The sequence below is a fragment of the Leuresthes tenuis genome, unplaced genomic scaffold (genome assembly GCF_036924035.1).
Source record: "Leuresthes tenuis unplaced genomic scaffold, fLeuTen1.0.hap1 SCAF_23, whole genome shotgun sequence".
NCBI lineage: Eukaryota > Metazoa > Chordata > Actinopteri > Atheriniformes > Atherinopsidae > Leuresthes > Leuresthes tenuis.
In genome coordinates, this window is record NW_027325377.1 from 25,236,294 (window position 1) to 25,263,638 (window position 27,345).

The following is a 27,345-nucleotide window of genomic DNA, read 5'->3' on the forward strand; positions in this document are numbered from 1 at the left end:
CAGCCCAGATCATCAGCCCTCCACCACCGTGCTTGACAGCTGGTATGAGGTGTTTGTGCTGATCTGCTGTGTTTGGTTTCCTCCAAACGTGCTGCTGTGCATTAGGACCAAACATCTCCACTTTGCTCTGGTCTGTCCAAAGGACATTGTTCCAGAAGTCTTGAGCTTTGTTCAGATGCAGCTTTGCAAACCTAAGCTGTGCTGCCATGTTCTTTTTAGAGAGAAGAGGCTTTCTCCTGCAGCCCTTCCAAACAAGCCATCCTTGTTCAGCCTTTTTCTAACTGTGCTGTCGTGACCTTTAACCTTTAACATGCTAACTGAGGCCTGGAGAGTCTGAGATGTAGCTCTGGGCTTTTTCACCTTGGGGTGAACCTGCTGGGATGTGACGGTTTCTTTAATGTTGGTAAATAGCAGAGATTCTTATTTGCTCTTTCTTTCTTTTAAATGATTTGATCTTTTGAAGTCAGAGTAAACATGACTCGGCTTTGTTCCTCAGGACTTTAATGATTACCTGAAACCTTTAATGACACCTGAATCTTTTTCACTGTAAATGTGACGAACATCAGTTTACAACAGATTATATTCTGCTGGTTCTGAGACCCAAACTGATTTATCTTCTGGCTTATTATTCGTGGATGAAAACAATCATCCCTCTCTTGTATTTTGGAAACTAAAAAGCCGATTTTTGAGGTAATTCAGTTGCTTCTCTGACACAAAATGTGCTTAAAAGTACGCTGTGTTTTGTGTTGGTGACGGGGAAAATTAAACCACTCGTCCGGTGGTTTTCTTCTCAAAAACACCTCCGAACCAAAGCTCCAAGGGCAGCAGGAACAGAGAAACACAGGGATGACATATTTTCTCCAAAGTTGCAGGCATACACTCACATTCACACACTTTTCTCTCCCCTGACAATCTCCCCCTCTGTGACTCTAATGAAGGCAGAGTGTGTAGGCGAGCGTTTACGGCATGCCTGGCTGCACACGGTCAGCACCTCCTGAGCAACATACAAGAGCACAGAAACAGGCTTTGGAAGAGCAGCTGTCAGTCTCTGCCTTCCCACATCGTTTTAATGGCATCATCTCACATGCAAATGCAGACTTTTCCATCCGATTCCCTCACACTTAGGGATCATTATCGCTGGCACTTTGCAGACACGCAGTCATGATGGGGTTATTATGGAGACAGGGACCAGCTCACCTCTCATTATTAGCACAACCCCCGTCTGTCAGTGTGGGTTCAATGGATGCAGCGACTTACCCTCCTTTGATGTAGTCCAGGAAGGTGACTTCGATGTCCACCAGGAAAGAAAGCAGCGTTACCTGGAAATTAAACAGTCAGTGACCTATGGGACGGATTCAGTTATTCTCACCAACACAGCCAACAGCGTCCAGTGCAGGCATTTAAAACTGCAGCTGGAATACAGCTGTGGGAATTAAGGAAAAATAAGATAGCTTCAGTTTTACGCCTCACCGTTCCAGAGTTGATGTATTTTTTCTTCTTTCCTTTCTTCTTTGGATTTATCACCTAAAAATGAACAGATTGACAGTTAACAAACGCCACCTCAAGGCCCGATAATACAAGATCAATTCATGTTGTCAGCCTCAATTTAAATCTTGTATGTGCCTTTTTTAAGTATGAATGAATTGGCTGTAATAGAGCAGAGTAAGAACAGCTATTTGCTTTTTCCTGACTGTTTCAGCTCCGCTGACCTGTCTCCTGCAGATATTTTCTATTAACAGCAGCCCTTTAGGACACTTTTACAATTTAAGAGATAATTTAGCTACTAATGTTCTACCAGTAAAGTGTTTAATTTGAGTTTTCTTTTGGAAGTAAATGCAGATTATAACGGGACCTGAAAGTTTCCCCTAATGAGCAGAAGTTGTTAAAGTTAGCTCCTGAAAATGCAATCAAAACACAGATGAAGCCTGGTTTTAAAAACCAGCACCAGTTAAACACACGACTTTCAACTAGATGGATTCGTACAGTTTCCATCTTTGTGTTTAAATAAAGTGCTTTTCTGTCAGTTTAAGGTGTGGAAGTCTGAGTTTGGTTTGCTGTGTGCTGGTTTGAGCTCTCAGGCTCCATACTGTCTCTGTTATACTGTAATAATGAGCTTTAAGGGTTACTGAGTCCAACGTATGTTTGTGTAATAGCATAAAGCTTGAGGCAGCCTGCAGGACAACCAAGACATGGCTGAAAAATAAGCTGTTGTGCTACATGTTTGTGATAATTTGACCAAAGATTGCTGGAGATTTTGATTTTTACAGCACAGAGGAACCAAGTGGAGGAAGGACAAGTTAGCTAAAGCTAAAGTTAAGCATGAGGACAGCTTAAATATCATATATCAGAGCCCCCATCCTCGATGAGGCAGGTGTTCATCCTCCCCAACCAGTGGAAGGAATCGAACATCATTCCCATCCCAAAAAGACCCGGCTGAAGGATCTGAAACTACAGCCCAGTGGCCCTGACATCGGTTCTGTCTCAGTGTAACCGGCTGTTAGCTGGACTGGATTCACTCCGGTTTGCTTATAAAGCAAAAGCAAAGGATGCAAGTCTCCTGCTTCTGGACACAGTCGCCAAGTGGACTCTACAGAACCACACACAAGCATCTTATTATGGACTTCTCATTGGCTTTCAACACAGTAAACACCAACACTCTGACCTTCAGATTCACCCAGCACTGATTTCATGGATCAGGGACTTTTTAAAGGACAGACCACAACATGTGTTTCCAAATGGGTTCTGAATCCAGTTCAATGAGTTTAAAGACGAGGCTTCCAGCTGCAGCAGGGAAGGAATGGACAGTTTAAATATGGTTCTGGTGGCCTCATCCGACTGATTCCAGGCCACAACCTGGTCCAAACCTTTGCTTAATATCTCAAAGACCAAGAAGCTGTGCTGTGAGTCCAGAATGAAAAACCCAGAGAACTTGTTCCTACCGATCAGCATCAGCTGGTGGAGCAGGTACAGAGCTTTAAAGACAGAGATCAACACCTTTCCTGTCCTTTTCACAACAGGCTGACTCAGAAAACAGAACTTTTACCATCAGCACAGATGTTTTAGCCCTCGTTTACAGACCACTCAATGAATCCACTGCTATCGATGACATTTCCTCACAACTGCTACCAAAACAAAACTCTCCCACATCATAAATCGGGCCAGTAGAATAACCAGAACACCCTCTGACTGAACTGTGCAGGCACTCAGGAAAGCCACCTTAATCACCGAGGACCCCTTCCAATCTATGGCAGAAAGATGAAGGGAAAGCTAACCTATAAAACCGAGTCTTCAGCAGTCATTTAAAACAAAACACAGACTCAGTCGAACTGATATGCCGACGAAGGCTGTTCCAAAGGGATAAGATCTCAGTAGGTCTGATATAAAAGCAGAACCTGTCCATGTAGAGCTTTATATGTTCTTAAAAAGATGATAAAGTCGAGTCTGAATTTCACTGGAAGCCAGAGAAGGGAAGTAAGAATAAGTGTGATATGTGAGCGCCGGATAGTTTTTCTTAGCAGTCTTTCTAAGATGGGGTGAAGGATCTGATAAATATCCTGCCATGTTGCACAAAACTATCAGCAGCAAACTCTGTGTGAAGTTAGCCGACTGTCACAGAGCACGGAGTGAATAAACTGTGCTGCAGGGGGGCGTGTGGATGAAGTGGTCCCAGTAGAGTGCCTGTGTAGAAATCCCTCCGTTAGCTCTGCTTTAGCTGCAAGTAGCCACATAACAGCAGCTATGAGCTAACAGAGCTATAGCACACGTTCATTCATTCATTCTTCGTAAAGTATTGGTGAAATAAAGACAGATAATGCCTTATTTAGAGGCTGCATCCTCTAAGCCCCGTTCTCTCCGTTATATGGATCTCCAGTTATCTAAATATCTTCCGAAGGACGCCGACTTTCACCAAACTGTTCTCAGTGAGTAGATGAACGTATTTCAGGCCAGAAATAAGGTTTAAAAAGGTTTAAAAATACCAAAGTTCCCCTTTAAAAGTGAGTTACGATGATTTTTTAAGTTTGTACTCAAAGTTCCAGATGATCGAATGATTTTTACTATATTTCTTAGATGAAGGAAACCAGACTGGATGAGCTTCGAAAGGTGAGATTAAAAATTCAAACATTGATCAAAGATGATACCAATGTTCCCAGCAGATGATCTGATGTTGGTAGCAATGGGGCCAATGTACTAAATTATGTATTAAACCTCAGTTTTACTCGATTTCAGATTAAATCAAACCTTAAATCAGCAGAGAATCGTTCACCGAGGCAAGAAAGTACAACTGTGCATCATCTGCGTAGCAACGGTAGGATATTCCTTTGAAAATGTTACGTAGATGGCCCAGAAAGAAAACCGAATTGGTCCGAGAACTGAGCCCTGGGGCACCCCACAAAAAAGCTATAAAAATACATTACATCAATAAAAATGCTTCTAACCTTTAGATATAAGTAAGCTCTTAGTACTTTTTACAGAAAATATTCAAGAAGAGACACTAATTCATCTGAGGCCCTCAGTTTACATCATCTCCCACACTGCAGGGACCAGAGCTGAAACTCCTTCTGAATCCCAAACACTGTTTCTGTGCTTTACGGTCTCATTAAACTGTGCCAAGGTTAAACAGAAAGAGAAGGCCTCAAGGAAACAACGCATTAACGTGTGGATTTATGCATTTCTCCTTGGTTTACTCCGAGCCGCCCACGAGGACACGACTGGCTTTGAAGGTGAGCTGAAACGCACACTAAGTGCATCTCTGACTGTCCCACTCTGCTGAGTTTGATCACTGCAAAATCCTGAAGAGTGTGAGTGTGTTAATCTGAGAAGGAAAACAGCAGCTGTTTAACATGGCCGTCCCCTGTGTGCTTCCCTTTATATTTAATAAAGATGTCTCCTCCAGCGAGAGAATAAGCAGGTGATCTGTCATTATGTCGGCGTTTGCTTTAAAAAAACAGGAAAAGTGGCTCAGGATGCAAAGGATTCTTTAAATTCTTACTCCAGGTGAACCCAAGGACCTGCAAACATGAGGAAACCCACTGAGAAAAGAATTTTTGGGATTTTCTTGGAGCAATAATGATCAGAATCAACACTTTTATCAGAAATTATTGGAGCTTCGGGTCAGATTTTTCTCAGCCGTCAGTAGAGATTCCGTTTAAAATGAGTTTTTTTCTTCTTTGGACAACACTTCTGTCAGGTCTCACAGAGGCTCTTAGGTTTTTTGTACCTTGTCTTGTCACTTCCTGTTTTATTTTGAAATTAACAACTCCTTTTGTTTCAGATAACTTTCCCTTCCTCCCGTGTCTCATTGTCTTCCCTGATTCCCAAAGTGTTTCCACCTGTTCCCCTTGGTCCCTCATGTGTATTTAGTCCCCAAGTTATCCAAGCCTAAGTATCCAAAGATCTTGTTTATTAATGATTTCCTCCTTGAGAGTGATTTTCTGTTGTAAGTTTAGCTCTAGTGAAGTTTTGTTTGTCTTGTTGTTTATTCAGTAGTTTCTCCTGTAGAGGAGTGTCTTTGATTTATAATTATAACTTTCATAGCAACTCCATTAGAAGGAGTCTCCTTCTGTTTATTGATTTTGTTAAATTTCTATAGAGCCTCCGACGGTTCGGATAAATTTATTTGTAAGATTTATAAAACCTTTTGTTTTGTCCTCCTAGCGTGGAGAAAGTTTTCTTTTGATAAGTTTTATAGTCTCACTCTCCTCCCCATAGGTTTCAAGAAGAGTGAGTTAGGAATTCATAATCTATTACTTTGCTCATCAAGGGACTATCATTATATAAATAAAATCTGATTATTGATTCTGCCCTGGATCTGCCTCCAGTGCTTCACGGATCGTGACACTTGTAATCATTACGTGCCGAATGAGGCTCTTATCTTAAGGTTCAGTTCAACTAAACCTCCATTTATAACTCTGATTACTCAGATTTGAAGCCGTCTGCGTGTCTCACAGGTTTATTGGCTAAATGGGAAAGTAGGAGGAGGTTAAAGAACTGCCAGGATGGTGCATCGAACACAACCTTCTGCTCAACAAAATGATGGACAAGGTGCTTTGACTCCAGCTCCCACATCAACAGGGACTGTGTTCAGCAGGTGTCTTCCTTCAAGTTCCTCACATAGCTGAGGACCTCTCTTGGACCACCAACACCAACTCGGTGGTTAAAAAAGCCCAACAGAGACTCCACTTCCTGAGGATGCTGAGGAGGAACCATCTGGAGAGGAAAGTGTTGGTGGCTTTGAACCGCAGCATAGAGATCCATCCTCACCTGCTGCATCACGACCTGCAGAGGGTCATCGGCTGTCCCCAACCCTCTCTGCAGGGCCATCCCTGGGCCATCAGAACACTGAACACCCCCCCCCCATCATGATACGATACACTGGCATAATGGTATAATATTCAATATTACTTACAACCCGAGACTGCTGCTAAACCTAGCATCATGTCCTTTGCTGCTACTGTTGACTCAACAGTTTGGGGGAGTTTTCCTCCTCTTAACACAGTACTTTGTGTGTATTTATTGCTTTTATTTTCACTATTTTTGTTCAGCACGTAACAAAGTTCGCACTGTCGGCTCGTCTGCTGAAACTAAAGCTCCGCCCCAGTTTCACTGTATGACGTCTACAGATAGCAATAATAAAGGACTGTTCATCTTTGTCTTCACTGGGAACGTTTGGGAGGCGTTCAGTCTCATCCCAGAATGAAATATAATGTATAAAATAATGTTCACGGTGGGGTAAACTGCTGCTTTCTCACGTCACACTGTCAGACCAGTTATTTAGTTGGGTTTAGCATGTAAATACTGCAGTAAAATGTCATTCTCACAGCTTTTAAAGCTAATTATTTTAAATACAGTGTTTTATATCTGCAGAAGAAGAACCAGACCCAGCAGCTGCTCATGAGGTGCACAGATGTGAACACACCTGTACACAAAAGCTCACCTCGTAGACGTTGAACTGGCTCTGTCCTCTGGACAGTTCTCTGTAGCAGGTGCTGAACTCTCCGATGAAGTCATGACTGCAGAATGAGGCGAGGAAAAAGACAATTTACTCGGTAAACAGCTCCAAACAGTGACACGTCCATCCCAGAAGTAAAAACCCAGAACACACTGACGAGAGCAAACGAGTTTTTAAAAGCAAACTTGGATCATTTTATTGAGGGAAACAAAAATGAGGGTTAGGGTTATTGTTAGTGTCAAAGCACTGAGTCTCACACCCCCCCAAACACCTTGTTAAAATCAGTTTTGTGAGATAAAGTAGAAATAATGGAAGAATAACTCCCGTTTTTCTCGTTTTGTGTGACAGAATCCAGATGCTGCTGCTGCACTCAGCTTCCTTACCTACTGAAAACAGGCCGCTGTTAATTATGTGCGAATGGGATTAAATGAGCACAACAGACAGCTGACATGTTAAATATTAATGTAATCAAGACACACGGTAAAAAGGAAATGCATCGCTGTGTGATTACAGGCTCTGAGGTTATCAGTGGGAATATGTCGGATTAATATCTATCATGTTATTAAAACCAAACTGGTGAGCAAAAGTGTTCGATGTGGCAAAGAAACATCCACGTAAATATCAGGATGCAGGTTTCGACAACATCATATGGAGGACTGAAGCTGCCATAATCCAAAATAAATACAAAAATGTATAAATGGCTAAATAAATAACTTTATATGATTATTTCGATTAAGTTATACAAAAATCATCGGACAGAATGTCTTAGAATGACATTTTTCTGCTTTAATTCAACCCGTAACCATGAGCCAGTGAGACAATCTGAAGCCCCGCCCCCTCATTTGCATAACGGATGAGTAAAAAGAAAACATGGAAATAAGTGGGCTGAGAGAAATAAGATGGAGAAAATGCAAAGAGGAAATGACAGAGAAGTAAAATCAGTTCGGTGAAATAAAATTTAAATCAAGAAATAAGGGAATACGTAGATCAGTACGATGTAAAGGGAACTAATACAGAAATAAACAGTAAAAAAACTAATTAACAAAGAAGGAAACTAAATATATTCAAATCAAAATAATAAATTAAATTAAAAACTAAGTGCAAAAGTAAATAAACAGCAACATTAACACAAATTTAAATTAATGCAGTTGAAAATCAAAGCGGAAAATATACTTATTTCACATTCTGTTTGATTATTTTTCGTATCTTAATGTTTATTTTAATTTTGGTATCATCTATCATCATATAAACTTCTAAATTAAGCTATTTATATATTTTAGATTATTTATTTTAAATTTTGACAGTTTCAGTCCTCCATAGCACAAATGTATGACATAATAATGACAGATTTAAGCGCTCTAATGTTGCACAATTTCATCTTTGTTGCAAAAAATACATAAAAAAAAACAGTGTTTACATTAGAAAATATGAGCTTGGCTTTGGAAGTGCTTCCAGAGCCAGTAGATTGGTCCAAATTAAGAAGAAAACATTTAAAAAATCTGTTTTATGGGTAATCTTAATCAATTTTGGATTATGAAAAATGTAGATGACTCATACTGATATGTGCACTAATTTTGTGCCAAATGAAATTTGAATTTCGAACTTAAGCAAAGCTGGTAAGAAATGATTGGTGGAGCCTGACAGGCCATTGAAGACGACCAATCAGAGCAGACTAAGCAGACAAAGCCAGTACCATGATACTAGCTTTGAAAAGGGCGTGGCCTTCCTAACCTGTTTATTTACTTTTTTTAACCAGAAATTTAAAAGCCACCAGTTTTAGCTGAAGACTTTAGTTATTATGGGGGGTTTTAGTGCTTTATTATTCACTTCATTAACTAATGCAGCAACAGTAAGAAAGACAAGTCTCCGTATGTTTAACTCATCCAAACATAAGCTTCTTAGCCCACGTTTTTAATATGAAAAACATGCTAAAATCTTTACTGATGCCTGTGAAAATGGCTCTGGTTCCACCTCATTTCACCAGAAGTTGCCACTTAACTGATGATAGTGATGCTGCAGGCTGTAATTTGACAGAAAAACATTCAGAGAATTTACCTGCCGTCTCTGTCCCAGTCGTACACCTCAACCTTGATTGTTCTGTTGGAAGAGACACAAGATTTTACCAGATTTTACAGATAAACTGTTCTTTATATTCCTGAAGAGTCCTTCGTTGCATCATGTAACGCAGTAAAAGATGGAGGTGTTAAATGAAACTAAAGCTGATTTCTCATGGAGCAGATCCATTCTCCAGTTTATCCTTATTTAACCACGGTGTCCACCTGTCCCTGTATATATCTCTGCTAATATTCACTCCTTATGAGGAAACTGGAAAGACGTAGACACAGAAGGGTAATTTCTCCCTGACAAAGGCGAAAGAGATAAGAGAACAAACAGTAAATTAAAACAAAGTCACCCTGCCGGGGAGCAGGACTCTCGGTTAATTAAGGTTTTCATTTTGACCGTAAAAAGCAAAGACAGATCGAATCTTAAACACTCTCATGTATTAATGTGTAAAGTTTGTAACCAGACACCTTCCAACTCGAACATCCTTTCAAATTCTGTCTGCTCAAATCAGAGCTGCACTTTTCCATCCCGCTCATCTCTCAGTGCGAGAGCGAGTGGAAATACGAGTCATTAAAGGGAGAGCCAGAGCCACATTAAAGGGAACAAAGCCATAAAGGAGAGGGAATGGGCTTCCTGATAATAATGGCCACTCTCGGGATGAATGGATGTCCTGGTTAGTGTACCACTCTGTCCTCCAGAGAAGCCGATCTGTGCAGATCTGTCTGTGGAGATGTCTACGCACTTTCATCTGTTTACGTGTGCGTCTCATTAAAGTCGGTGTTGGTGTTGATGTGACACAAAACTGACAATGTTTTCACTTGTGGCCTCACTGCCAGAGGCCCACCGGAGCACCCATGAGCAGAAAGACACAGTTCTCTATTGTTTGCCAACTCGAGCTTCCTCTTATCTCTTTTCCCAGGCTGCAGACACACAAACTCAATGCTTGTGTGTTTGTCCCGTATGAGCAGCTTCCTCAGCCTCCCGTTGATAAGAAATGGTGCGAGTCAACTCCCCACAATAAGCCGATTGGACCGAACTTCAGATCAATGCGGCTGTCTGTTAGCTCAGCAGAGATAAACCCTACTCTCTACACTTTATCTACTTATTTGTTTTCTAAACTGATAGTTAAAGAAATCAGAACGGACAGTATTTTGTTTTTGCATAATTTGTAAAAAGATTCTTAGATATGATTGATGAATGCTTGTTTCTCAGTCTTAGAAAGAGTCTTTCTCTAATTTAGAAAACAAAGTGATTGCATTTGTATTGTTTACATTATATCTTTTACAGATCATTGGAGAAAAAGAAGCTTGTGGCCATTCAAACTGGTAATTTAGATTACCAGTTTTATGATGCATTATGATGCTAAAACTTTACAAAAGTGGGAAAATAAAACATTTAAATATATAACGTTGCTCTTCAGATTTGCTCTACAAAGTCCTCAAGATGCAGTAAAACTGGTTCAAGTCTTACTTCGAGGACAGGAAGTATTTAGTTGAAATTGGTAACTGTGTCTCAGATCAAATGGCTGTGACCTGTGGGGTTCCCCAGGGGTCAATCATGGGACCCCTATAGTTCAATCCGTACATGCTCCCATTAGGCCAGCTAATATGCAGCTATAATGTGTCCTACCACAACTATGCAGATGACACTCAGATCTACGTGTCACTGATGGCAGGAGAACACGGGCCTGTAGATACATTGGGTCGCTGCATCGAACAGATCAGTGTGTGGATGCAAAAAAGTTTTCTCCAGCTAAACTCCAAACTGAAATCGTTGTTTGTGGCCCACAGAAACAAAGAGAAAGTGTTATCAGTCACCTTGAAACTCTCTCCCTAAAACCTAATAATCAGGTTAGAAATCTGGGGGTAATATTGGACTCAGACCTGAACTTTAACAGCCACATTAAATCAATAACATCAGCAGCTTTTTACCATCTAAAAACATTGTCAGAATCAAAGGAATAGTGTCTAAACCAGACTTAGAAAGGCTAATCCATGCGTTTGTCTCCAGCAGGTTGGACTACTGTAACAGCTGCTCACTGGGCTCTAAACAGGCTGTAAGACAGCTGCAGGACATCCAGAACGCTGCTGCTCAAGTCCTGACCAGAACCAGGAAATACAGCTTGTGAATTGCCTCAAGTATGAATTGTGCTCTACAAATAAACTTGCCTTGCCTTAAAAATTGTGGGTGCTTTGAAAACACCAAGAATATACTTCAATAAATGATGCTATAAGAGCTATAAATTTAAGAAATAAATGATAGACGAATGTTTCATTTAAGCAGAACTTTAAATTTCTGCGGAAAATGCCAAATAAGCCATTTGCACCTCAGTGTCCCGACAAGTTGAATCCACAAATCTTCCATAAAAGACATTTTTCTTGTCTAAGAGGGTTCAGGCTGTGTTGAAGAATAAATGCAGTCACACTAAATATTGACTTTCAAACTTGTTAGAGCTGTACAAACTGCCTTATAAACTGTATTTCTGTTTATGTTTGCACATGTCTGAGTAAATTACTGCACCTATTTCTTCTTTTCCTGGCAGTGTGTAAAGAGGAGTGGCTCCAAATGTTTGCACAGTACTGCATAAAGTATGCAAAACAAGCATCAACACTTAGCGATGCTGCTCAAACTTACAAACACAAATATTTCTCCTGAGCGGCTTCATGCATTATTCATTCACACTGTATGGAATCCTGAAAGTGCTTATTTCTGTATTTCCTCAAAACACAGAGCACACATTTTTCAGACAAAGGGGGTTTGCAGAGTCATGTTTATGCAGTTTTTATTGACTTACTGTTTCCCTGTCAGATGAATAATGTAACGACTATTTTATCAGTTGAAATTAACCCTAAAAACGAATATGTAACACATCTTTAAACCTACATGTGAACATATTGTTACATTTGTTTTTCCAAAAGATGATGAGACTTGAACCTCATTTGTAAACCATAACCAGACGTTTTATGTTACGCAGGCTGAAGAGGCCATTAGACACTGCAGGAACATTCAGAACATCTTCAGGGTTGCTCGTATCGTCTGTAAGCCTGATACTGAACATAATGGTTGTCTTTGTTGTTGCGCTGCATTTAAGCTGTGGCTTACCTGTCGTAATCACCGTTGCAAAGAGCTCGCACAGGGATTTTAAAGGCTTGCCACACGGGGTTCAGAGTGTTCTTCACCACCTCTGTCTTGTGGCAGATGGTAAACCTGTAGAGAGAATGTAAAAAGTAGAAGAGTGGAAGATCTTTCATGAGCAGAAAATACATTAACAGGGAGAGAAAATGCCATTTGTGACTTATTGGACTGAATATGCTCTAATTAACCTCTCCTACTAAACACATTGAGAGAAACACATGAAATTTCTCATTTCAAAAACCCTGAAATGTAGTCAACATATTTTGAATTAAGGAGGCCACCTTTGCTTTAGTTGAGCAAAGTGTTCTGAATCAGTGAAGTTTGCAGCTTTGCTTGACAGTTACTGTTCTGATGGTGTTACAACAATTAAAGGCCAGCCGAGGAGAAAATATCTATAGAATTTAGTTTGTAATCTCAAAGCAACAAGGGAAGTACAGCAAGTCTTTACAGCTTTTGTAGTGATAAAAAAGGAGCAAAAACAACTTTGTAAAGGTCTTCTACTGTGTATTCACCAAGTCCCCTTATGTACTTTATGAATTTATCAACGAGAAGACGTGAGGTTTTGGTTATAGATAAATAAAAAACAAACAGAAGAGGGTTTTACATACTCCAGGTCTTGCTCAAGATTTGTGTTCATGTAAATGTAAATGTAATTTATTTATACAGCCCTTTACAACAATCCATTTCGGTACCAAAGTGCTTTACAGCAGATAGTAAATAAAGAAAAGAATAAGTACAAAACGATAAAATAACAGGAAACGCAATAAAATACAGCAAAATTGAATAAGATAATATAAAAGAGTCACCATACTACTGGGTATTAAAAGCCATCTGAAATAAGTATGTTTTTCATGAGCCAGAGGCCACAATAGTGCGGTTAAATAATACAATTTTTCATTAGGGTGCTGAAAATCATAAATTCTATCAAGATCTGAGAGTAGAAGCATTGATAAGATAAAGTAGAAAATGAAGCTGCAGTGTGTGACACTTTTGTCGGCTGTTATCCAGAAGTAGCCTGAGAAGTGAATTCAGCAATGTTAAGATTTCAAATCATAGGAAGGAGAAACACTCGGTTCAAAGGGAACTGAGAACTTTGTTGGGAAGAACTGAACAACTGTTCTTTACTTCACATCAAGCTGAAAACAAATCTTATACCATCGGTCACTGCATCTCACTTGAGTTCCTAACTAAAAAGACAAAAAAAGAAAAAAGTTTTAATGTTTTAGTCAAAATAATTTAATAACCCTGTCTTTATTGATGTGATTTATGAGATTAAGTGACAAAACAACAAACAACTATGTTTAAAAGTGTATAAAAATGATTAAATACCCTCAGGAAAACAAGCTAGTGCTAACATTAAAACTAGCCTGTTAGCAAGCTAAGCTAACTCCGGTTTGGCTAGCTAAACGACTGGAACTAACATTAGCTTTTGGTGTTTAAATCACACCAGCAGCAGTAAGAGGTATGTTGGGTGATCAGAGTAACACAAGATAAGTTGTGTTGCATGTGTGCTTCAAATGGAGGAACTTTTCTGTGGGAAACTCCCTTATTTAACATTCCCTTAGCAGGAAGTGGGGATGCTGTTGATGCACATTGTGGATTGGAAGGCAGCTTCTGTTTTTTGATAATAAATTCATTATGATTCTCGGCATCCTGTACTTTTTGTACAAGATATAGTTATAATATAAACTACCACCAAATGTTGTGCCTATCATTATCTCCCACACTGTGCTGTCAGATGGTAATTTAACTAAATATGAAGAAGAATGAGATTCAGGAGCATAACACTGTGAATGCAGCACTTGTAACAATGACCTTCAAAAAGTCAGGTGCCCATATTTTCTGTGTAATTCAATCCACACGGGGGCTTGTGTCAAGCTCATTTAAAAACACATCACAGCTGAAGTGCTGAACAAGCATCATTAAACACAATCGGGACACAATAGACGATTACCGGGAATAAAAACAATGAATAAAAATACATAAAAAGCAGTTAAGGCTGGAAAAGCCTGCGAGAAAAGCTCCGTCTAAAGAAGAGATTTATGGGAGAGTAGTGATGAGCGTCTTCAAAGCAAACCACATAACCCGAGTGTGATGTACTCAGGTGTCACTGATGAGAGACGGGAGTTAAACAGCTTCTATCCACTGAGTCTCAGTCAAGGTCGTCCGGTGTCTTCAAAGCAAACCACATAACCCGAGTGTGATGTACTCAGGTGTCACTGATGAGAGACGGGAGTTAAACAGCTTCTATCCACTGGGTCTCAGTCAAGGTCGTCCGGTGTCTTCAAAGCAAACCACATAACCGGGCGCTCACACCAAAAACGTCTTGAGCTGCCAAAGGGGCGTGGCTTTCAGATAGCAGGCATATTTAATAATTAATCTATACATCGGTTCCAGCAATAGTAAGTTTATAATTGTCAGTACCAGAGAGGGATTCAGGACGCAGGTGCAGGGTCGTGTGGTTTCAAGAGGTTTTATTATCAGCACAAGACAAGATCACTGCAGGGCGATCTCCCAGCAGTGCAAACAAAAAGGCTATAAACGCCTAAGCGCTCTCCTCCGTATCTACGAGGGAGGAGGAGCGCGGCTATGAAAGTTAACAAAGGTAAAATCTCTCCACAACGGGAGGAAAACCAAAAGCTACGAACTCTTAACAAAGCAAAGTCACGCTCTCAAAGTGAGGCGGAATAAAACAAAGGCGCACTCTTTACAATAACAGAGGCTCTATGAAACTTTAACTGAAAGCTCTCCTTTAACGGAGGCGACCATGACAAGTAACAACGAAAAATATGGAACAAGAATAAATTACAAAACAAGACGCACTACAGGAGAGTCGCTCACTGCAGGCTCGTGGAAACTGTGGGTTCAAGACAAGGAGAGTGGCTGGTAATGACGCTCAAATGCAGACAACATACTGGCGACGAGACAAGGGAAACGCAGACTATTTCAACACATGAGGGACCAAGGGGAACAGGTGGAAACACTTTGGAATCAGGGAAGACAATGAGACGCATGACACGGGAGGAAGGGCAAGTTACCTGAAACGAGAGGAGTTGTTAATACTTCAAAATAAAACAGGAAGTGACGAGACAAGACATGGAACGGAAAATAAACCGTGACAATAATAATAGGTTTCTCCTCCATGGTTTTTACTCTTTTCCACCTTTTTTCCGCCTTCGGAATCCAGATCGGCTGCTCATTTGCATAAAGTTGAGCCTTTCTCAACTTTCGAAGCTCACAACGCCGGCCGCTCATCGGCGCCAGCTTACATTGAAAATTAATGGCCGCTCAAGACGCTTTTGGTGTGAGCACCCGGGAAGGAGGTCAAAGGTCAAACTCATCCCGACCTGATCTTTACCGAAACAGTTCCATGAGTCTCAGCTAAAGGGACAAAGCCCTTCATGCTGCTGAGCTCAATGAGCTGGTGGGAGAAGCTGGAGCTGTTTGCACAACCTCTCAGGACCAGAGTCAGCTGACGTCACTTCCCATAATGCATAGAGATGCAAACAACAACCGTGGCAATGAGTTTGCGTTTCACATCGACGTTAATCTAATAAGACGGACGAGTCATTTTCCTCTCGGTTCTGTCCACTCGATGAAAGTGGACAGCTGTGGAAGCTGCACACACACACCCACTGAAAGAGGTAATTTCATTAGTGCCTCTCGCTGGCAGGTGGAGTTGGTATTTTCCACCCTCAGAGCACCAAGTCTTATCTGACTTGTAACACACTGCGGGATGGCAGAGAGCGCCGACAGGGCTGGATCGAACACACCCTCACATCTAAAATCTTTTCACACAGACCACAGCGCTGCACTTGTCCAATACCCCCTGCTTCCACACACACACACACACTGCCACCTCCCCACATGCTTAAACAGGCAGCATTTCCTTTGATCTGAGGCAAATCAATGAAAGCCATTTCCTTTGGATGTGGGGAAGGATTAAACCGAACATGAAAGAGGAAGGAGGGAAGGAACGTGAAGGAGGGGAACTCACGTGCCGTCCTCGTTGCTCCTGTAGAAGACCAGGAAGGGATCGGACTTGCCAAAGAAATCCTTTTTGTCCAACTTGTTTCCACAGAATTGCATCATCACTGATTCCTTGTGAGCAGAGACAACAAAGAACAGATATGAGTCAGGAAAGCTGACCCCCTGGATCTCCATTTCATGACCAACCAACGCAGCTGTAAACCAAAAATACAGAAACGGCTGAATGAAAATGTTAAATGATGATAAATGCAACTGAAGTTAAATCATTTTAACAAAAAAAATTTAATAGAATGTCAAATAAATACATTTTTCTGCTTTATTCTGTGTACTGAAGCTAAAAAATGGGACTCAAATGATGACAGAAGTGCAGATGAACTCTTCTTATCATTCGATTTCGTATCTTTTGCTTTGTTTTGTGCTCTTGTGGGAACATCCCGGCACTCACCCTGCAGTTGTTCAGCTCCTCTGCTTTTACAATGATGGTCCCACACTTCTTCCCTGGAATGCCCCTGCAGACGACACAAAACACAACACGGCTTCAGGTCGCAGTCACGGGACGGCGGCACGACCACGTGGTTTACGCCACACGTGCCCCGCCTCCTAATAATAATCAGAAGACGCCTCACATACAAAAATCCTCCGGAACTTGTCCCGTCCAGAACTAAAGCAAATAAATTCTCATTGATGATCATATTCATGCTGTGCCACATTAGATATGACAGATGTCTGCATTTAATTTACATTAAATGTGTTTATATTCACTGTGAAGTTGTAAAATCTTTAATGTAAATGTAATTGTAATTTATTTATCAATTTCGCTTTACAGCAGATAATAAATAAAGAAAAGAATAAGTACAAAACAATAAAATAACAGCAAACGCAATAAAATACAGCAAAATTGAATAAGATAAAATAAAAGTGTCACCATACTACTGGGTATTAAAAGCCATCTGAAATAAGTATGTTTTTAGTCCAGATTTAAAGAGGCCCAGGTCAGAAATAAGATGCATCTCGGGGGGGGGGGGGGCTTATTCCAGAGCCTGGGGGCAGCAGCAGAAAAGGCTCGGTCACCCCAGGGCTTTTATTTTGACCTGAACACTTCCAGCAGAAGTTGATTTGTTGACCTCAGAGCTCTGCCAGGGTTACAGTTAAAAGCTCAGATAAATACGATGGGGTGAGGCCGTTAAGAGCTTTAAAAACAAACTTTAAAAGTTTAAAATCAGTTCTATAAAGGACAGGAAGCCAGTGAAGGGAGTTAAGAACAGGAGTGATGTGCACAGGTCTGTTAGTGTTGGTTAAAGACGGGCAGCAGCAGCATTTTGCACCAGCTGAAGGCGACTGAGAGAAGTCTGGGAGACGCCGACATAAAGTCCATTACTGTAGTCTAACCTTGAACTTATCAGGGCAGGGAGGCTTAAAAACATTTTAACTTTGGCCAGGAGACGCAACTGGAAAAAACTCGTCCTGACAACATTATTAATTTGTTTGTCAAACTTCAGATGACTGTCAAAGGTCAAAGGTCACTCCCAGATTTCTGACAGTTGAACTGAGCTTTAAGGACCGAGCAGTGAGCAGACAGCTGAACTCTGGGCTCAAGAAAAGAAAAAGAGCTGAAAACAACCATTACGTGCCTTTATATCACAGAATGTCTAGAATAGATCCCTTCTGTGGCCACAGGTGTCTGAATCCAAGCACCTCGGCTGCAGACTGCTGCTACAAACTGTGAAAGATCGGGTCGCTCTCAGGAGCTCAGTGAGTTCCAGCGTGGTGCCGTGAAAGGAGGCCACCTGCGCAACAAGTCGTGAAGTTTCCTCACTGCTAAGTATTCCAGTCAGCTGTTGGTGGGATTATAACAGAGTGGAAGCGTTGGGAACGACAGCAGCTCAGCCAGGAAGTGGTCGGCCAGGTAAGATGACAGAGCGGGGTCAGAGGTCGCCGACTTTCTGCAGAGTCGATCGCTACAGACCTCCAACCTTCATGAGGCCTTCAGATCAGCTCAAGAACAGAGCGTAGAGAGCTTCATGGAATGGGTTTCCATGGTAACTGCATCCAAGCCACACATCACCAGGTGCAATGCAAAGCGTGGGATGCAGCGTGTAAAGCTGCCGCCGCTGGACTCTACAGCAGTGGAGACGCCTTCTCTGGAGGGACGAATCACGCTTCTGATGGAGGAGTCTGGGTTTGGCGGTTGCCAGGGGAACGGTACTCATCTGACTGCATTGTGCCGAGTGTAAAGTTTGGTGGAGGGGGGATTATGGTGTGGGGCTGTTCTTCAGGAGCTGGGCTTGGCCCCTTAGTTCCAGTGAAAGGAACTCTGAATGCTTCAGATACCAAGAGATTTTGGACCATTTCATGCTCCCAACTCTGTGGAAACAGTTTGGGGATGGACCCTTCCTGCTCCAACATGGCTGCACATCAGAGCACAAAACAAGGTCCATAAAGACCTGGATGAGCCAGTTTGGTGTGGAAGAACCTGACCTCAGCCCGGTAGAACACCTTTGGAATGAATTAGAGCAGAGACTGAGAGCCAGACTTCTGGAAGAAAGGTCAAAAACTCCCATAAACACTCCTGAACCTTGTGGAAAGCTGAAGAGTTGAAGCTGTTATAGCAGCAAAGGGGGGGCCGACGCCATATTAAACCCTCTGGATTAAGACCAGGTTTAAACAATAACGTCATCATGTTGTATTTCCTCTGCACAACCTCAGCCCAGCACATTGTAAGTGGTTGAAAGAAGTTATCCATGGCTGAGCAGCAGAGCACGATGACATAATCTGACTTCACTCCTGATGGGTCCTGAAATCTAAAAGTGATGAGCTCTGCCATGAGAGACCCATCTGGCAGAAATCGACTCAGGCAGTTACTTAGAAAGCCCGGAATTGGGGTCGAGGACCTCTGCGTAACTGTAATTCAAATTCTGCTTTTACTCCAGCTCTGAGAGGAACATGCTTCTGAAATATCATATTTATTAAAATGAAACAGATACTGGAGCAAATGAGCTGAAAGCTTTACTTTCTTTTTCCTTGAAAAACCTCGAAAAGTACATCCTCCAGGAAATGTGAAGCAGGGAAGAAAAGCTCAAACATCAGACCACACGGGAAGAAATGACCTCTTTGCCCCCTTATTCTCACTGCCTTTTATTCCCAGACGGCACAGAGATCTGGGGTCACATCGTTTATATGCATCATGTGTGCAAAGCCAAGGAAAGATCATCGAGAAGCAGACAGAGAGGAAAAGTCAGGGGAACGATAAAGAAAAAGATGATTTATTAACTTCCCCCAAGAGAGATTATCAACTTAGAGAGGATATTTTGGTGGCTAAGTCTATCAGTTGTTTCCAGATGTTTCAACCCTCTCCAGTTCCAGCCTTCCACAGATCAATAATAACCTCTTTTCTTCTTGCTCAGTCCTGCTACGTTTGGACACTCGCAGCCTCCGACAGCTAAACCTAATCTAGCTTTAAAACGGTGAAGTTTTACCTCACAGGTAAAACAAATAAGGCTGCTAACTTCTACTTTATAATCACAATTAATTTCCTTTAGAGGAAAGGAGAACAGAGTAAGATCTCTGTCAGGTTGTTCATGTAAACGTAGCGTAGCTAATATTAGCTTCAGATAATGTGGTCTATTTTAAGCTTTACTATGAAACTACAAGCTATCAGATCTGAGGCCCTGGTTCTGAACCTCCGGGTCGGGATGAGTCTCTGCCTCAGCTGGAGCAGTTTCAGCATCTCTGGACCTGGTTCCCAGTGATGGTGAGTTGGATCAGAGATGGACAGACGGATCGGGGCTTCGTCAGCAGTAATGAGGGCGCTGCTCCGGTCCGTTTGGTGAAGCTGAGCCGGAAGGAGAAGCTTTCAGGTTCCTGCTCCATCTTTGTTCCAACCCTCACCTGAGCTCACAGATCTGGGTTCTGACCCAAAGAAGGAGGTCGTGGATACAAGCGGCTGAAATGAGTTCCTTCAGAGGGGGGCGGGGCTCAGCCTTAGAGATGGGGGGAGGAGCTCCATCATCTGGGGGGAGGAGCTCCACCATCTGGAGGGAGGAGCTCCACCATCCAGGGGGGAGGAGCTCCACCATCCGGTGGAGGGGCTACATACTATGGGGGCGGGGTTACACCATCCAGGGGGAGGAGCTACATCATACGAAAAGGAGCTACATAATATGGGGGCGGGGTTACATCATATGGAGGAGGAGCTCCATCATCCGGAAGAGGGGCTTCATTATCTGGGGGAGGAGCTTACTCAAAGCCAAACTGCACTGGATTTAGTCTTTTTATCTGAAGAAAGTTCCCTATTTGGTTGAGAAAATGCTTTAAATTTGGTTGCACACACGTGTTCTGCATGTGAGATGGAAGAAGAATATCCAAACCTCTCTGAATTAAAGTTAAATTAAATCAAATATCAGAACTTCAAATGCTTCGATTTTCTGATTGATCAAAAGGAAGAGAACGAAAATCCTCCCCCACCATCTACCTGCCCATGGATATGAGTGCAAGTCTGCCAACATAAATAGGCCCCGCCCCCATCGGCGCCCACATTCCTGAACGCTAAAAACTCTTCTTCGTTACTTGTCACTTGTAAATCCTCCTTGATTTAAATAAAGTTTTCCTTTACAGTCAAAGTCCTCGTTTTAGTTTATCAAACACGAGAAGGTGGAGAAACACTGAATTCTCTAATCAAGACACATGGATCTGCAATCATGGCCTCTTAAGAGATGGATAATTAAGTAACTGCGGTGCAACACACACGCATGTAATTTTCATTATATACCCACTGAAGGTGGAACATCTGAATGGGATCCATGAGCAGACACAAAAGGCAGCTCATAAGCACAATGCTCCCTCACAAAAGGAGCACTGACATGAAATCCATGTGACATGTCTTTGTCCTTGTTGTACAATCAGGCTCGTATTCACAGCCATCTGCTTTGTGTGCGTCTGAGTTTTCTCGGCTCATTCGTATCTAAAACTGTCGGCTTTTCAACAGCTCCACGCCGACCCTGAACACACCGCTTAAAATGAGCGCTGAGATCTTATTCCTGGTAACCGAAGAGGGGAAGTTAGGACAAAAGAAAGGGCGTAAAAGGGCAAGTAAAAAAAGGGCGGCAAAAAGGAGGAAAAAGAAAGAGGAAGAAGCACAAAGTGGCAGTTTGTAATAAAATGCCTCGGTTCACAGAAAAATGTCTCCAGTTGTTACAGAATCAGGCTGGTTTTTCAACAAAATAACAAGCCCTGAGCGGTGTTTCTGCTGTGCTTCACCTCAGGTGTTTTACCTGCAGCAGAGCGCTCTCAGTTTGGAGAATCAGGGACCAATTCTGCCGGAAAACAGCTGAGCTCCGACGTTTTCAGAGCTAAAGTCATCCTGAAGGTTTTCAGGAACATGCTTCAGAACTCAGCTTTTTATGTGTCTGAGCTGCCGAATGTGGACAAAATATCTCTTTATGGAAAAAGTCCAAAATATCTCTTTAAGAAAAAGCAAATTAAAACAAATGTTCCCCCACTGTGCAGCAGCAACAACATCTGTAAACATCTGGAACTGAGGAGACCAGCTGCTGGACCTCTGGGAGAGGAATGCTGTCCCGTTCCTGTCTGATGGAGGATTCCTGGCTCGTCTTTGTTGTATGTTAACTGTTTTCAGCTGGTGAAACATCTGGACTGCAGCTGGACTGCAGCAGGTCGGTGCAACAGCTGGACTCTTGAAACATCTGGACTGCAGCAGGTCAGTCAGCAGCTGGACTCTTGAAACATCTGGACTGCAGCAGGTCAGTGCAGCAGCCGGACTCTTGAAACATCTGGACTGCAACAGGTCGGTGCAGCAGCTGGACTCTTGAAACATCTGGACTGCAGCAGGTCGGTGCAGCTGCTGGACTCTTGAAACATCTGGACTGCAGCAGGTCAGAGCAGCAGCTGGACAGAGCAGCAGCTGGACTCTTAAAACATCTGGACTGCAGCAGGTCAGTGCAGCAGGTCAGTCAGCAGCTGGACTCTTGAAACATCTGGACTGCAGCAGGTCGGTGCAGCAGCTGGACTCTTGAAACATCTGGACTGCAGCAGGTCAGTGCAGCAGCTGGACTCTTGAAACATCTGGACAGAAGCAGGTCGGTGCAGCAGCCGGACTCTTCAGGATGTGGTTCAGCTTTTTCCTGCTGAAATATTTCAGGCCTTCCCTGAAGAAGGGTCCAGATGTTGCTCCAACACCTGTTTATACCTTTCAGCACTGATGGAGCCTTTCCAGATGTTATTATTATTCATGGAATAATAAAAGATCCAATTTTCTTTGTTCTACTGTGGATTAAATATTAGTTTCTGAGACTTGCAGATGATTTAATTCTGCTTTTATGTACACGAACGCAGTTTCAGAGCGGAATGCAGCCCCTCCAGCAGCTCAACGGGGTTAGTGATGGGCGCTGTGACATCACCGTGACTAAGTCCATCCACACCTCCTCCATCACCATGTGCTGCACCGCTGCAGCTGCCAGATCCCCGGCTGCAGCCTGTCATCTCTCAGGGACCCGCATGCCTCCAGGACATCGAGGCGAGCAGGACAGATTATGGCCGACCCCCTTCTCCATCCTGGAAAATGTTTTTTTAAAACGCTCGCCTCCGGCGGGAGACTGCGGTCTTTCATGATCAGAGGACCCAAAGCCCACGATATATTAAGTTTGTTGCTCCATGTTGTTTGGAAATATGGGGACAGAAGACACAGGGACACATGAAAGTCTTTTTCTGTAACCGATTACAATTAAATCCGTTTAATTTCATTTAAAGTGTGGAACTTATCTTAAATTTTACTCCCAGAGCTGATTACTGTCAGTCACACTTTGTTCTTTAATCTTATTCTATATATATATATATATGAATAAATAACTTTACCGCTTTACTTTAGGTGTGAACTGTTTTCTTTATATGTTCAGTTTCTACCAAAACTACAGAACTGAGCAACTGTCAGATTAAGCCAAAAAATGGCTGAATTAATGGAGTTTTAGAAATTTTTGTGGAACTTTAAGCAAGAAAAATGTTAAACAGGTTAAAGCTCCGTCAGATGCAGGTTAAAGCTCCATCAGATGCAGGTTAAAGCTCCATCAGAAGCAGCTTAAAGCTCCATCAGAAGCAGCTTAAAGCTCCATCAGATGAAGGTTAAAGCTCCGTCAGATGCAGGTTAAAGCTCCGTCAGATGCAGGTTAAAGCTCCATCAGATGCAGGTTAAAGCTCCATCAGAAGCAGCTTAAAGCTCCATCAGAAGCAGCTTAAAGCTCCATCAGATGAAGGTTAAAGCTCCGTCAGATGCAGGTTAAAGCTCCGTCAGATGCAGGTTAAAGCTCCGTCAGATGCAGCTTAAAGCTCCATCAGAAGCAGCTTAAAGCTCCATCAGATGCAGGTTAAAGCTCCATCAGATGCAGGTTAAAGCTCCATCAGATGCAGCTTAAAGCTCCGTCAGATGCAGCTTAAAGCTCCATCAGATGCAGGTTAAAGCTCCATCAGATGCAGGTTAAAGCTCCATCAGATGCAGGTTAAAGCTCCATCAGATGCAGCTTAAAGCTCCGTCAGATGCAGCTTAAAGCTCCGTCAGATGCAGCTTAAAGCTCCGTCAGATGCAGCTTAAAGCTCCGTCAGATGCAGCTTAAAGCTCCATCAGATGCAGGTTAAAGCTCCATCAGATGCAGGTTAAAGCTCCGTCAGATGCAGCTTAAAGCTCCGTCAGATGCAGCTTAAATCTCCGTCAGATGCAGGTTAAAGCTCCATCAGATGCAGGTTAAAGCTCCATCAGATGCAGGTTAAAGCTCCGTCAGATGCAGGTTAAAGCTCCATCAGATGCAGGTTAAAGCTCCGTCAGATGCAGCTTAAAGCTCCGTCAGATGCTCCATCAGATGCAGGTTAAAGCTCCATCAGATGCAGCTTAAAGCTCCGTCAGATGCAGCTTAAAGCTCCGTCAGATGCAGCTTAAAGCTCCATCAGATGCAGGTTAAAGCTCCGTCAGATGCAGCTTAAAGCTCCGTCAGATGCAGCTTAAAGCTCCGTCAGATGCAGCTTAAAGCTCCGTCAGATGCAGGTTAAAGCTCCATCAGATGCAGGTTAAAGCTCTATCAGATGCAGCTTAAAGCTCCGTCAGATGCAGCTTAAAGCTCCGTCAGATGCAGGTTAAAGCTCCATCAGATGCAGCTTAAAGCTCCATCAGATGCAGGTTAAAGCTCCGTCAGATGCAGCTTAAAGCTCCGTCAGATGCAGGTTAAAGCTCCATCAGATGCAGCTTAAAGCTCCGTCAGATGCAGATTAAAGCTCCGTCAGATGCAGATTAAAGCTCCATCAGATGCAGGTTAAAGCTCCATCAGATGCAGGTTAAAGCTCCATCAGATGCAGGTTAAAGCTCCATCAGATGCAGGTTAAAGCTCCATCTGATGCAGGTTAAATTGCTCTTTTTAACCTTCATTTTTTAAGCATCATTCATTATTTCCTGAGTGAGTCACTGACTTAATGATTAACAATTAAATGTCATAAGTTAGTTTCTTTCAGGTCGAACCATTGTTCCTGATACATTTGAGACCCTTTATTTCCTTTTTTTAGATAAAATATTTTAAAAAATGCACTATTTATCCAAATAAACTCAGAATAAAAGTCTGCCAGCCGGTCAGCTGGGAGCTGCTGTTACATCCTGCACCCGTCAGGGTATCTCGCCTCTTGTTGCTCACACACACTCCAATGCCCACCGGAGTTTGACTGAACAATATAATTACTTGTAATTAGTGTTCATTAAAATTGTTAAAGAGCCCCCCCGTGGACTCCAGCTGCAGGTGTGTGTCTGACAGTCGAAGGCTCACACGAACAGACAGGCAGCTGTGGTCTCTGCACCTCTGTCTTTAATACAAGTCGACATTCCTTCTATTTCTGCACCAAATCCCTCCTGACTTTAATCAATGTTTATCAATCAGACTTGATTCTTCTGTGAACGGCTCTCCTGAGCATGATGCTCTGCAGCTATTCAAAGTTTTTACTTTACTGACTTTATTCCAGGAAGATTAACACTCTTTGCTGTGTGTCAGAGCTGTGGGAAACCAAAGGAGGGAAGAACTAACCGACAGCCGTGTTCAGAAGTATTGATCCAGCTGGAAACAGACAAATATCAACATAAATATAGTTCTTTACAGTGAAACTGAAGCATGGACATAAATCCAGAATCTGAGGCAGAAACAGAGTTTTTTCTCAGTTCTCAGCAGCTTTAAAGTGAATCTCTGGTCTGAGCTCCTTTATTCTCCAACACAGCCTGAACCCTCTGAGACGAGCTTTCTGTCATTTCTTTAAGGAGTCTTCAGGAATAGTTCTCCAGGCTTCTTGAAGGACATCCCAAAGCTATTCTTTGGATGTGGGCTGCCTTTTGTTCCGTTCTCTGTCAGATGGTCCCACACTGCTTCAATAATGTTGAGGTCCGGGCTCTGGGGAGGATTCATCCCTCCATAAGACCTGTTGCCACTGATTTTCAGTCCACTTCTTGTGTCATTTGGCACAGCTCAGCCTTTTCTCCCTGTTTCCCTTCCTTAAGAACGGCTTCTTGACAGCCACCCTTCCATGGAGACCATTTCTGATGAGGCTTGGGCCAACAGTAGATGGATCAGCTGAAGGTCCAGATGCATTTCTCAGGTCCTGTCAGGTCACAGCTGGATTTTTTCCTCTTTCTTAAGGACATCACTTTCAGATCCTGTTCATCTGCTGGAGATAGTTTTTTAGGCCTGACACTTCTTCTTTTGTCCTCCACTTGTCCAGTTTCCTCAAATGTTTTAAGGACACACTGCACACCATGCTGAGATATGCCAAGTTTTCAGCTAATAGCTCTTTGGGAATCACCTTGTTGCTGCAGAAATCCTATTTTCTGTCTGTCAAACTGTGTTTTCTTTGCTGTTTTTCATAGATGCAACTAAAGAAATTTGAACCTTTTACATGAGACAGATGCATTAATTCTCCATGTTTCCACACATCACTTCTTGGACGATGAGATCATTTAAAACAGATTTGATGGTCCTTCATGTTATATTTATCTTTACCCTTTGACTTCCCGCCTCTCTTCTTCTGTTCTCTCTGACTTTTCTTCTTCTCTGCCCCACATCACATCATATGTCCGATGTTTCCAGCAGCCATTTACAGCCTTTTTCTGATCCAAACCTCAGGTCTGGGTCTGTTTCTGGCGAGTCAAAAATCACCCGAGTCCCTTTTTTGTGGCTTTTTTGAGCATTTTTAATCAAACTTTGCCCTGAATTATGTGTAGATGCAGGTGTTTCTGCATGGATGACCAACAGCGAAGGGGGGGGTGGGGTTCCTGAGAAGAGCTTTCAGGGTAGACAACATAGTTTTGCACTTTAGAGTGACCCACAGTGCATATTCCCCGTCCTTTTTGCTTCCTCTTCGTGGGAAACCTGCCTTTGCAATCACCATGGCGACTGCACACATGGCCGACATCGTTATCTTTGACATGAAAAGGGAAAACACACACATCAGGTTCCTCACGCCAGCTTTGCTTTAACTTCTCACCTTCACCTCTGTCAGGATAAAAGCCGTGTGTCCTGATGAAGCTGCTTTAGCGTTTCCTGTTGATGTTTCTGTCCGTGACGAATTATAGATGAGAAGGTTTCAGAGTTTGATCCCACTCGCAGGTATCTGATTTTTATCATCACACTTGGTTTTGTTCGGTTTAGTTGAATCAAAAGGAGGGTTTGGTTTAAAGCAGGAGTTTATAAAGTTTATAAAGTCAGACGCCACACTCACCCGAGCTTTAGTTTGGCTTAAACTTCATCAAAATGATCCTGTGAGCTGAGACCAAACACACAAGATCACCACATGTTCCTTTTCGGCTTATTCAGAAATTAAATGCTGCCTAAAACTGGGAGAAACAAGCCGGGGTATGTTCTCCCTGCACTGATGAAGCAGTGAAACACACCTGGAACACACATCATGGAGCCTGAAATGAGGATAAAAAGGGTGGAATCCGTCCCAAACATGACGGAGGCGGCTGTAAAAGGTCTGGTCTCAGGTCTTTATCAGTTCCACACCTTAACTTCCCTGAGAACTAACGTATCTGAGCCCTTCCACTGCATCCCAAACACTGAACCCACCCTGGGGAGGCTCACCTCACATCTTTAAAACAAGCACTGATGTCACGTGGTGCGTTCAAATGACTCTTTTGGAGTGAAGTTGGAGGCGCTCTGTTGTTCTCATGGTTACAG

General features: G+C 42.5%; 1 protein-coding gene across 1 annotated transcript in view; it reads right to left on the reverse strand.

Annotated features, from left to right (window-relative positions):
• LOC140282607 (copine-8) overlaps positions 1–27,345 on the reverse strand; it is a 106,301-nt gene that overhangs the window by 26,901 nt on the left and 52,055 nt on the right. Inside the window, exons 7-13 of the mRNA XM_072377096.1 lie at positions 16,584–16,647; positions 16,146–16,249; positions 12,116–12,220; positions 9,005–9,046; positions 6,935–7,010; positions 1,471–1,524; positions 1,258–1,319 (exon numbers count right to left, since the gene is read on the reverse strand). Coding sequence (XP_072233197.1) covers positions 1,258–1,319; positions 1,471–1,524; positions 6,935–7,010; positions 9,005–9,046; positions 12,116–12,220; positions 16,146–16,249; positions 16,584–16,647 — 507 coding nt within the window. The remainder of the gene's footprint in view (positions 1–1,257; positions 1,320–1,470; positions 1,525–6,934; positions 7,011–9,004; positions 9,047–12,115; positions 12,221–16,145; positions 16,250–16,583; positions 16,648–27,345) is intronic.